The sequence below is a fragment of the Grus americana genome, chromosome 3 (genome assembly GCF_028858705.1).
Source record: "Grus americana isolate bGruAme1 chromosome 3, bGruAme1.mat, whole genome shotgun sequence".
Classification (NCBI taxonomy): domain Eukaryota; kingdom Metazoa; phylum Chordata; class Aves; order Gruiformes; family Gruidae; genus Grus; species Grus americana.
This window is the reverse complement of record NC_072854.1, coordinates 1,183,620-1,196,399: the sequence shown is the minus strand read 5'-3', so window position 1 is coordinate 1,196,399 and position 12,780 is coordinate 1,183,620. Positions and strand designations below refer to the sequence as shown.

At 52.3% G+C, this 12,780-nt stretch overlaps 1 protein-coding gene across 12 annotated transcripts in view; it reads left to right on the top strand.

Moving 5' to 3' along the window:
- Window positions 1–12,780, top strand: part of OTOF (otoferlin) — a 114,728-nt gene that overhangs the window by 43,577 nt on the left and 58,371 nt on the right. For all 12 annotated transcript variants that reach the window (XM_054819288.1, XM_054819286.1, XM_054819285.1 and 9 more), the window contains one exon: window positions 1,473–1,684. In XM_054819288.1, the coding sequence (XP_054675263.1) occupies window positions 1,473–1,684 (212 nt within the window). The remainder of the gene's footprint in view (window positions 1–1,472; window positions 1,685–12,780) is intronic.

The window sequence follows — 12,780 nt, the reverse complement described above, 5'->3', positions numbered from 1 at the left end:
GTGGTTTGAAAATGTGTAAAATTAATGTTTCAGCATGGATCTTTGTCTCTCCTCTGCATTTGCTTTTTTAAACAATCCGAAACAGCTTGGTGAGGTCAGCACAATGTGGCAAATCATTTGGATTGACTCAAATTTCTATTTTGCCATATGAAGAATAAAATCAGTCAAAACTTTCCACAAAGCTCTGTTTCCAGCTGGGTTTGAGTCACCCCTTAGCTGTCACTTGCTAAATACACGGAATCCTTCCAGGCCATATCTTCTATTTTCCAGCCTTTCGTCATCCCTTTGACAAGCTGAGGTTGGAGCAAGTCAGGATGCTGTACATCCTCTTAAACACATAGGTGAAAAAAGGAAGATTTTCTAATAATTTTTCCTGCTCCAGGTTTGTTAGCCTTTTCATTTTCTCCTTGGGTCTAGAATCGATTGCCTTTGCATCAAATACAACTTATAATTTCTCCATGGAAGCTGAGTGGAGGTGGAGAATGGGGTTTGGGTTTGTTTTGAGCTTTGTAGCAGCTGTTTGCTTTTCAAAATAGATATGGTTTTAGGAGAGAGATTTTTTTCTGTCTGCTTTGTCCAAAGCTGTGGTTTTAGAAGGACTTTGGACGTCAGGGCAAAGGTAGTGCCGGCAGTTCTCTGCAGCAAGATCAGCTTTCAGATATTTGATTGGGTTTTAAATCCAGAGGATGATTTTTTGGGGAGCTCCAACTCTGAATTTGCTGCAGCAGCCTGGTGCAATCTTGGGTGTCTAAGTGGGGGATGACCATGTAGAAGAAGGAAAGGACCTTTCTCTTACCTGGTTCATCCAGAAGAGGCTTCAGATCCAGCTTCGACAGACCTGGTGCCAGGTCCCTCCCTGTCCCCGAGCCCCAGCCGTGCTGGTCATGGCCAGGCTGGGAGACCCTCTCCCCAAACCAGGCTCCATCCAAACCTCCCTGGGGATGCCCGTCCCTTGCCGAATGCTGCCCTGCCTGGGGATGGGATGGGGCCAGGCAGGAGGAAGGCATCATGCATCCGTGGGGCTTGGCAGCCCAGCACTTAGCAGCAGGGCACGAATTCTTTGCAACGTGATGCACCATGGAAAAAAAAACCAAAACACCAACATGACATGGCTTCATCTCATGGTGCCTTCAGCTGCTCAAGGCATTTGTCTGCGGTTGAGGGCTTTTTATGTCTCTCCTATCTGATGTAGCTGGTCTAGGATGCACCAGCAACTCCAAGTGAATCATGTCCCTGAGCAGGGGGCAGGCTGCAGCACCATGCCGGAGCTGGGTCAGACCAACTGCTGGAGCCAAAAACTTGCTCTTCAAATGTCTCACGCACTGGGAGAGAAGAGACTTTGGGGTCAGTAAGGCTCAGAGATCAAGCAAGCTGATGCAACAGCTCTTCCTGCCTTTTCAGATTTTTGCAGGACCTTCCTTCCTCCCTGTGCTGCCCTTGGGGACTGATTGTGTCTTCCTTGTGTGTTGCAGACCACCGTCTCCATAGAGATCAGGTACCAGGCTCTGGATGGGACAGTGGGCGCGTGGAACGACAAGGAGTTCCTGGAGACTCCCAGCGTCCACACAGAGGGGGATGGCAGGTACCCCTTAGAGACGGACAGCCTCCTCTCCAGCCACCGGCAGGGCTCGGACATCTCTCCAGGCAAATCCAACCAGCAGTCCGCAGAGAGGAGCTTCAGGAGGTAATGTGATGGTCAGCACTTGGAGATGTGTGATGGCAGCTGGGGAGGGCTTGGCTTGTCATGAAAGGGCAGCATTGCCCCAATGGTCCTCTAAGGTGCATCACATCCCGTGGCTATCAGAAGACCCATTTTCACAGCTCAAGGTGAGGATGGGCTGTAAGTGTCCACCTACCAGTGCCAGCAGGTCCCTGGTGCTCCGCCACATCTGCCCAGCTCAGACCAGAGCCTTCCAGCAAGTGCTGAGGTTTGTAGCACATGGCAGGTGCTGGACAGCAAATGTAATTAAGTACAGATTCAGAGAGGATACCTGTTGGTCAGACCTCATATTGGATGGGATCAGAGCCATGCGTGGGGTGCAGAGCCATGCGTGGGGTCTTGCATCTTGATGGAGCTCATGGTGCCCCCAGGACTGAGCTGCCTTTGGGTTAGGTGTGCTGAGGGGCGAGTGCAACTGCAGCCAGGGGCAGGGGGAGGAGGGCATGTTGGCCACAAATCCACACCAGTGTGATGCTTCTGGGGTGGAAGGTGACGAAGTGTGGTGGGTTGACCCTGGCTGGAGGCCAGGTGCCCACCAGAGCAGCTCTCTCACTCCCCTCATTCACTAGACAGGGGAGAAAAGGCATAACGAAATGCTTGTGGGTCAAGATAAGGACAGGGAGAGATCACTCACTAATTATCGTCACGAGCAAAACAGACCAAACTTAAGGAATTCATCTGATTTATCACTAAGCAAAACAGAGTAGAGGAATGAGAAAATAAAATCAACTCTTAAAACACCTCCCCCCACCCCTCCCATCTTCCCGGGCTCAACTTCACTCCCGGCTTCAACCTTCCCCCCCCTCAGCGGCACAGGGGGACGGGGAGTGGGGGTTACGGTCAGTTCATCTCACGGTGTTTCTGCCGCTTCTTCATCCTCAGGGGGAGGACTCCTCTCATCGTTCCCCTGCTCCAGCATGGAGTCCCTCCCACGGGGTGCAGACCTTCAGGAGCAAACTGCTCCAGCGTGGGGTCCCCCACAGGGTCACAAGTCCTGCCAGCAAACCTGCCCTGGCATGGGCTCCCCTCTTCACGGGTCCACCGGTCCGGCCAGGAGCTTGCTCCAGCGTGGGCTTCCCACGGGCCGCAGCCTCCTTCAGGTGCCTCCAGCGTGGGGTCCTCCACGGGCTGCAGGTGGAATCTCTACACCCCCTCATCCTTCCTCCAAGGGCTGCAGGGGACAGCCTGCTTCACCATGGCCTTCACCACGGGCTGCAGGGGGATCTCTGCTCTGGCACCTGGAGCACCTCCTCCCCCTCCATCTGCACTGACCTTGGTGTCTGCAGAGTTTCTCACATCTTCTCGCTCCTCTCTCCGGCTGCAAAAGCGCTCTCTAACTGGTTTTTTTCCCCTTCTTAAATATGTTATCACAGAGGTGCTGATGGGCTTGGCCTTGGCCAGCGGCGGGCCCGTCTTAGAGCCGGCTGGCATTGGCTCTGTCAGACACAGGGGGAGCTTCTAGCAGCTTCTCACAGAAGCCACCCCTGTAGCCCCCCCGCTACCAAAGCCTTGCCACGCAAACCCAACACACAGTGACAGTGCCTCTGACCCGTGTCCACGTGCTGGGGGGTGTCATGAGTGTGCACATCCCATGGTGAGGCAGTTGGCACAGCAGAGGCTGGGGGAGAAAGCAGGGACGCTGCAGCATGGAGGATGGAATGTGCCCTTGCACCTCCCTCAAACAGACAAGCACTTAACTTCTCAAAGACATTTTCAAAGCTCCCTCCATGGCAGTCTGTCAGGACCTCAGGACCTCACCAGGCTCAAACGAAATCCCATACCGAAGGCAGTGCCAGTGCAAAATCCTGTGTGGATTAGCTGAGGGACCCCTCACGCTGTGATGGGGACACCTCCAGTTCTTCTAAGGGATGGTGTTACCAGCTTTCTATTAACTGAAGAGTCCTTAGCATCACTCTTGTGTCTTTCTAAGCTCATGGGACCCGACAAGGGATGAAAACAAGCCCAGGGACTGTCTCCTTCCATTTCTTGACACAGAGCTGCTGTAACCAGTTGCAAACCCAGCCTGGTGACTGGGATGGGTGGAGAGGGCTCAGGACTGGGGACGCTGCAGTTGGCTGTCCATTTAGATGAAGTGCAAGCTGGGACCAGTTCTGCCATGAGCTGTGGCTTATGGATGCTCAGGGCTCAGTCCTTGCTGGGAGAAACAGCCCCTTTCCCACCTCATATGCAGCCATGAGGCCAAGGCATGGATGGACACTGAGCCCCAGCGATACTGGGCCAGATTCAGCCCACCCCATCACGGGTGCTTTGAACCTCGTGCTCAAATCCTCACCCAGCTGGTCAGGCAAAAGGAGAGTTTTGCAAGTGTGAAATCATTTGCATATAAATATATTGGGTTCATGGGCTGCTAAGGCAGATTTTCAGGCAGCTCTACATAGTTTCTGTAGTTGTGTTGTCCATGGTAGGGACTTTGTCTGTCGGTCTCCACTCCAGTAGCTCTTAAAGCCTCTTTCAGTTGGAAGAGTGGAGACATCAAAGTCCTGAACTTGCTAAAAGTCTCGTGGAAAGAGATAAACTGGTAGAGGAGAGAGAGTCCATGAGTGGGACGGGCAGAGAGCGCAGGCAGCCCAGGCAGAGCTGAGCCCTCAGGTAACCCAACCCTCTCCTGGGATGAGCACAGCCCTTGTCCGAGGGCTACGGTCCCAAACGTGGACATCCCTTGTGTTTCCAAATCCACATGGGAGCCCAGCCTGGAGGTGTGAATCCAAACGTACCCCTAGGAATCGGCTGCTGGTTAAATAACGTTTACATCTCAGGCGCTGCTGCAGCCGTACATCCCCCTCCCCGGGTTTGTGCAATCGTGTGCTTCAGTAGCGTTTGCTTTCTGTCTGGGTTTAGCACTTCATTGTGGCCATATAAGGGCAAAATTTCTTTTTCCTCACAGTGCGAGATTGAGGGAAGATATCTCCAGTCGCTCGCATCACTCCTAGGCAGTTAATTAACTGTGTGAATTGGGTTGAAACCTGTGAATTTTCAAACAAATTGAAAGTGCAGATTCGTTTCCCGGCTCGGTGGACCGTGATGCTGCTGAACAGGGAAGATGCTGAAGGATTTAAAAAGGGGGGGATGGCAGGGCAGCGTACCAGGCACAGCCTGGCTTCCAGAGCGGGTTTCCGTCTGTCTGTCAGCCCCGTATGTTGGGAAACCAGCATCCTGCCTGCGCCACGTGGACGCTGGAGACGCAGGCAGCACGACGCGAACGTGACGTTACTCTCACTGGAGACGCAATTAACGCCGCGTGGCTGACGCTTCACCTGCAGCAAGCAGTTGGATAAATCGTGCTTAGAGGCTCTGGATTAGGTCTCCAGGGACTGTAAAGTTAAGTCTAAGGTGGCCAGCTCAGCTGGAGGTTGAGGACAGCCACGTTTAGCCTGACAGATCCCACCCGCCCTTGCTGAGCACCCCGGCCCGGGTGCAGAGAGATGCGCTGAAGGCTGCTGAGCTGTGCTGAGCAGAAGGGCTTTTTTGAGGTTGGTTTGTACGTGGTTGGTGAAAAATCCTTCCTGCTGGAGAGCTGAAATGAATGCAAGGGTTTATAAACAGGCAGCAGGGACGTGGGGAGGTTCAATACCGCTGCGGCATCTGCCAAGCGTGCCGTGGCACTGATCCTTGCGCTGCGTTTCCCCCGCAGGGCCAGCAGCTCTTAGCAGGTGGGAGAGCGGTTCCTGGCGGTCACAGCTGGGTGAAATTCCCTCAACATTTGGCTTCAGTTTCTCCTTCAGATCCACAATGCTTTTTGGAAAAAAAAAAAAAAAAAAACAAACAACCCCTTTGTACATAGGGCTTATCCTGAGCGAGGCCGGGTGCTGAAGGTGGTCCATCAGCCCCAGCGCTGCCACGGGAACCATTGCAGCCCCTTCCCGTTGCTCCACAGCCCTGGACCACAGGAGCAGGCTGAGCAATCCTGCACCGTAAGCCAGATAATACACAACCGGTTTAAAGGAGGAGGGGGAGGAACATCCGCTAGCAGACACTCCAAAAAAGCAAGGCGTGCTAGCCCCGCTGTCCCAAGCGAGTTTGCATGTGGGCAATGGCACTAAAACTGGTTTAATCTGCTGCTTTTGTCCCAAGGAGCTTCCCCGTGTCCTCTGGTTTGGAGACTTGTCCCACAGCAGGTCATTTTGAGCGCGGGGGGATGTCAGGCTTTTCGCGGTCACCTCTGCCAGCCCCAAGGGCCGTGGTCATTAACGTCACCACCATTACTGTTACAAATACCAAGGAGGGAAAGGGCTGATGTTTTCTGTGTCACCACCCTCGCAGGATGGAAGAGGACGAGATGTATTACCACAGTGAAGATGAACTTTTGGGAGAGGGGGACACCCTTAGCCAGGGATCCCTCAGCACAAGGTAGGGAGCCGGTCAGCACCCACTCGTGCTGGTGGCAGTGGGGTTTGCAGTGCTGTGTTGCTCCTGCCATGTCCCCGTGGATGTCCCACAAGCATTGCCCCTGGATTCCCATTTCTTGGCTGCAGGAGAGCTGGTGGGGAGAAACAATGGAGCAGCTGGAGAAGCATCCTTGGAAAGGATGCTCAGGAGGGGTGCTGGGATCCAGGATGGAGAAAGAGCCTTGGGATGAGGCTGCAACTGGGGGTACTGCCTCACCTTTGAGGCCCCCCTTCCTTCTCCAGGTCCCACCACACATCAGACACAGCTGTCCCCAGAACCAGAGACCAGCCATGCTCGGGGCATGGGGACAAGCCCCTTGTGATGTGCATGAAGATCTGATTTCTGTTTGCAGTGGCTTTTCTTGCAGTGCGGTGCTGTGGGTTGTTCCTCACCGTGTGCCAGAAAGAGTTTGGGGAGCAGCTGCAAAAAAGAGAAGTTCAGGTAAAACCCGGGGACCGACCCAATGCCTCTGAGAGCAGCTCAGCCAAAGGAAGGAGCATTCTGGGGGGGAGTCCTCAACTCACGTGGGCCCAGTGACGGCAGAAAGCACATGAGGGTGGTTCTTCCTACACACGTCTCTTCCGGGGAGGTCATTTCTCGTAGCAGCTCCCCATGCAGCCCATTGCCAAGTGCCTCAGGCTTCACGAGCATGAAGATATTGACTCTCCGCTGCAGATATTTATGGCCGCATCTGTACTGGTTAACACCTCTGCCAAGTCTCATTAATTAGACAGATGCCACTCGGGCCAAGCCCAGATATAGGAGCTGTCACTCCATGCGTTGGACGGGGCATCACTTTGCGATGTCTTCAGCTTCCCGTGGGTACCACTGCTCGGTGTGGGGACCGGGATGGGCAGCCCTGCTGTGCCACACCAACCTTTGGACCTGGCCAAACCAGGAAAGCCAAGTTCAAAGCCAAGTCCAGCTCCTGCCTTGCCTTCAAGGGTTGGGTCGGGTTCCGGATGAGCTGCTCATCATTTTGGCACAGGACAGCCAAAAATCAAATTTCTGCAAGGTGGCAGTGAGATATGCTGTAGGGAGAGAAACCCCAGGAGATTCAGCTCCTGTCCCTTGGAGATGTTTAAGTACAAGCTGGATGCACATCTGAGGGAGGGTTTGGGGTGAGCTGATCCCCCTTGGGGAAGAATTGGACTTGAAATCTTCTTGGCAGCCCCTTTGCCTGTAATTCTGTGTGTCTTCGCAGTCTGTTTCCATCATCTGTGCCCCCCTGGGGGGGCTTTGAATCTGAATGAAGGCAGCGGAAAGATCTCCGCAGATTTCCACAGTCTTTCTATCAGTGTCATCTCCATCACAAAGCTGTTTACCTCCTCCCCTGGCTCATTAGGGACATTATTTTGTTATTCAGCTGATTCCCTTTCCTGAGGGGATGCAGAAGGTGTGTGTGTGTGGGAAACAAACAGACCTTGAAATGGGAAAAGCAGCAGCAACAACAAGGAATATATAAAATAGCGCTGGGCTTGCCAAGCACTTCTCAAACCGTTGGCTTGCAGCCTAATAGAGGTGCCAGCGATGCTGGCGAGACGCGTGTTGGAAACCTGTGCTGGCAGTGGGGATTATATCAGAGTTATTTGCAGTTGGGCTTGGTCAGGAGAAGACGCACAACTTGCAGGGAAGTACCTGGGAAATAACCATATTTGCTTTTGTAACTCCTCCATGCCCAGAGCAACGACTTCTGTTCGTAGAAGACATTTGCACAAGGTGAATTCTCTTGTTTTCTGGACAAAATGTCAGGTGAGGAAATCACAGAATCCCAGAATCCCCAACTGGTTTGGGTGGGCAGGGACCTCCCAGCCCACCCAGTGCCACCCCTGCCATGGGCAGGGACACCCTCCACTAGCCCAGCTTGCCCAAAGCCCCATCCAACCTGGCCTTGAACACTGCCAGGGAGCCAGGGGCAGCCCCAGCTTCTCTGGGCACCCTGTGCCAGGGCCTCAGCACCCTCACAGGGAAGGATTTCTGCCTCACATCCCATCTCCATCTCCCCTCCTGCAGCTTCAGGCCATGCCCCTTGGCCTGTCACTCCCTGCCCTTGGCACCAGCCCCTCTCCAGCTTTCCTGGAGCCCCTTTGGGGACTGGAAGGGGCTCTAAGGTCTCCCCGCAGCCTTCTCTTCTCCAGGCTGAACCAGCCCAACTCTCTCAGCCTGTGAGAGAAATGAGGCGGGGGAGGCACAAGTTCGTACAGGGTAAATAAATGGTCCAAATGAAAGCACAGCCAGGTCATGGCATAGATCCACTGGGCAAAAAAAGTCGAGCAGTAAATAAATAGCCACTCTGGGCTTTTATCTATTTGCTTTTCAAAACTGGATCACTTCCACTTCACAGTGGGAACACACTGACCACCAAGCTGGCTCCAAAGCTTGCACCACCTTTGCTGTTCCCCCATAGCCTGAAATTCACCGAACTTCTGCCTGGACTCAGACTTTGCAGTGTTGCACAGAAGCTCAGACCTGCCTGCAGGCAGATGTGGAGGTCTGGCCAGGTCACTAGCCAGGGTCACCTCCCTCCGGTGGCTTAGAGGCTGGGAGGTCCTTACGTCCAGGGGCTGCCCAAGGAGGACACCAGCACTCTAGGGAAGGTTGGTGGGGATGTTTGGGACGTTATGGTGCTCAGCTGTTACGCAGCAGTGAACAAGGGATGCTAGATTTGCTTTCTCTTTGCTAGTCTGTCCTTTATCGCCCTTAGCAAAGCAAGACCTGAAAGCCCTGCCCCGGTGCGTGCTGCCCTCAGCAGCAGGAACAAATCCATTTGCTCCCCATAAAATCCCAGCAGGATTCCTGGCAAGGAAGCGCAGATGCAAAGCTCTTTTTTGCTATTTTTCCTCCATGACAAGGAAAAGTACCCAAGGGCCTGGAGCACCTCCCCGGCTCCTCACTAATGATTCAGGCAGAGACAAATAGCACACCGAGAAATAAGGCTGCAGTCAATAGACCTGCAGGAAGCCGTTTGTTGGAGGCCGCTGCCTTACTGGAAATATTCTTAAAACACAGCCATGCTTCCTCATGGCTTGATCCTTGCTTGCTGATGGATCCCTTGGGAGCTTGGGCTCATCCTCTGGTTGCTTTCGTGCAGTGACAGCATCATTTTTGGCATTTAACCTTGCCAAGACTGTGAACCAGTTGGTATCAGCATAGTCCAACTCCACCTCTGGGGGTTTTTTTCCACCCCCCTGGAACAGCTTTTCATTTTTACCATTCAAATATGCGATGTCTTTTCTAAGCTACCTCCCTCAACATAAATGGAGAGCAGCAGGGCATCTTCACAGGCTGTTCATCTGCCCCCAGACCCAAGCTCGAGGCAGGTGGAGGATCCCCCATCCACTCTGCCTTTGCTTCACCAGTGAATGTGGGGGATCCTAGACGAGAGGTTTACTCTCCACCTAAAGTTTAAATGACTCAAGGTTAGTGAGACAGTTCCCACCCCAGAAGTGCCTGCAGACAGTCCAAGTTGGCAAATTAAGGCTTTTATTATTCCGCTAATTGGAACTGTAAGCCCACGTATTTATTAAAGACAGAACATTATTCCCTTATACTTGAATGTTAGATCTGTTACCAAAATTAGCAGGACTCTTAACTAACCGAGTCCCGCAGGGTGCTAATCGAGATCTCTTTGCAACGCTTCTTCATACGGGCTCCAGAGAGAGCTTCTGCGCTCCTGACACTCCATGGACCAAAGGAACAGGTGAGTCCCATGGGCCATCATGGCTGGAGCATCCTCCCCAGGCGCAGCATGGCCAGCTCCAGTTTTTTCTGATAGCTGTAGTTATTTTGACAGGTCTAGTTATTTTGGCAGCCAGGAGCAAGGACTCCTGGTGCTCTGCATTTGCCCTTCAGGACAGGACACATGGGAAATGGTTCAAAGCTGCACCAGGGGAGGTTTAGATGGGACATGAGGAAGCGTTTCTTTACCGAGAGGGTGGTCAAACCCCGGAACAGGCTTCCTGGAGAGCTGGTCGATGCCCCAAGCCTGTCAGGGTTTGAGAGGTGTTTGGACAATGCCCTTAACAACAGGCTTTAACTTTTGGGCAGCCCTGAAGTGGTCAGGCAGTCGGACCGGATGACCCTTGTAGGTCCCTTCCAACTGAAAATATTCTATTCTATTCTATTCTATTCTATTCTATTCTATTCTGTCCTGTCCTGTCCTGTCCTGTCCTGTCCTTATTCTATCCTATCCTATCCTATCCTATCCTATCCTATCCTATCCTATCCTTATTCTATTCTAGTCTAGTCTAGTCTAGTCTAGTCTAGTCTATTCTATTCTATTCTATTCTATTCTATTCTATCCTTATTCTATTCTATTCTACTCTATTCTATTCTATTCTATTCTATTCTATTCTACTCTATCCTTATTCTATTCTATTCTATTCTATTCTATCCTATCCTATCCTATCCTATCCTATCCTATCCTTATCCTTGTTCTGTTCTGTTCTGTTCTGTTCTAATTCTATTCTATTCCTATCCTATCCTATCCTATCCTATCCTATCCTATCCTATCCTATCCTTATTCTATTCTATTCTATTCTATTCTATTCTATTCTATTCTATTCTATTCTATTCTATTCTATTCTATTCTGTTCTGTTCTGTTCTGTTCTGTTCTGTTGTACTCTGTTCTATCCTATCCTGTCCTGTCCTATCCTGTCCTGTCCTGTCCTATCCTATCCTATCCTATCCTTACTCTATCCTCTTCTCTTCTCTTCTCTTCTCTTCTCTTCTCTTCTCTTCTCTTCTCTTCTCTTCTCTTCTCTTCTCTTCTCCCCTACCTTACCCTACCCTACCCTGTTCTGCCTTTGGCCTGCCTGGGGCCGGGGCTCTGCCTGCACAGCAGGGCAGGAGACAGAGCTAGACCTTGATCATCCACCCCAGGATGCTTGGGCAGGGCCACCCCTGGTCGTCTGGCCGGGTCCTGGCTGAGAGGGGAGAGGTTTCCCCGGCAGGCTGGGGTCCCTGCTTGTGGGAGTCGTGGATTAGTGAGGATGTGAAAGGAAAGTTAGAGAGAGGAAGACTGTGGCAGTGGAGCAAACCTGTCTAAATGAGGCAGGGGCAACGGGGCTGGATGCAAGCTTGCAGCAGGAAGGGGAAGATGCAGAAAATATTGGTACGCTCTGCCCCATCCAACCTGGCCTTGAACACTGCCAGGGAGCCAGGGGCAGCCACAGCTTCTCTGGGCACCCTGTGCCAGGGCCTCAGCACCCCCAGCATAAACAATTTCTTCCTTATATCCAGTCTGAATCTCCCTTCTTTTTGTCTAAAACCATCACCCCTTGTCCTATTGCTACAGGCCCTGCTAAAAAATACGTCTCCAGACATGGGGAGCTAGTTTAATTCCCATCTTTGCAAATGACCTTCCTGATGATCTCGGGAGCAGGACGGCTTAGCCCCCACCCCAGTCTGCCCTGAGATCAATCCCCAGACAGATTGCAGCAGCTCTCAAGGTGTTAATGGCATTTTATCATTGACCGTGTTTTCACTGAGCTCCCTGGTGCCAAAAGGATTTTGCAAAGGAGGACACAACGCCCCGAGAAATGTCTGAGGCATTGCACCAAGCTGAGCTTGGCTCGGGCTGTAGCAAACCTGTGCTGGAGTTTACCATGAATCAAACAAGGGGGGCGGGGAAAGAAAGAAAAGACTTTTCACATTCAGGCCTTGGAAAAGAATCAAAGGGCACTTTGATGTGAACCATCCTTTTGAATCAAAGAAAAGGACTCATTTTGTTTAAAATTTTTTTGTTCATGTGAACAAAAATGTCCTGGCTCCTTTGGAAGGTCCTTTTGCACCAGCTGGGATCCCAGACCCAAGACAAAATTGCACCAGAAGAATAAAAAGAAGACAAAGTTTTGGTGTTGCCAGGTCTGCATTTCAAAACCAGGTTTCTGTGTGGCTGGGGAGGGCTCTTGCGAGACTCTCTCCTGGGCATCCTCATCCTCATCCCCCATCCCTGCGGCTGTTCCGAAAGCATCACAGCCCCAAGCATGGCCCAGGTGTCCTTCCTCCAGCCCGAGGAACCCGCTGGACTCTTCATCTTGTGCAGAAGATGGATGGTTTGCGTCAGGGCAGCTGGAGCAGGGTGCAGACAGCTGGATCTGGGCACGGGGGCAGGCAGAGAGGAGCAGGGAGGGAAAAGACAGAGGAAGGGGGATTAATGAGGGATGGCCTTTTCTGTCCCCTCAGTGTCACAGGAGCAGCCTAAGGGATCATGGGCCAAGCCAGTCTACAGCCCTGGAGACACGGAATCCCAGACTGGTTTGGGTGGGCAGGGACCTCCCAGCCCACCCAGTTCCAACCCCCCTAGTGCCATGGGCAGGGACACCCTCCACTAGCCCAGGTTGCCCAAAGCCCCATCCAACCTGGCCTTGAACACTGCCAGGGAGCCAGGGGCAGCCCCAGCTTCTCTGGGCACCCTGTGCCAGGGCCTCAGCACCCTCAGCATAAACAATTTCTTCCTTATATCCAGTCTGAATCTCCCTTCTTTTTGTCTAAAATCATCACCCCTTGTCCTATTGCTACAGGCCCTGCTAAAAAATACGTCTCCAGACATGGGGAGCTAGTTTAATTCCCATCTTTGCAAATGACCTTCCTGATGACCTTGGGCATCTTCCTTCCTTGCTCTGCCTTTCTTTCACCCTGCTCCCAGCTT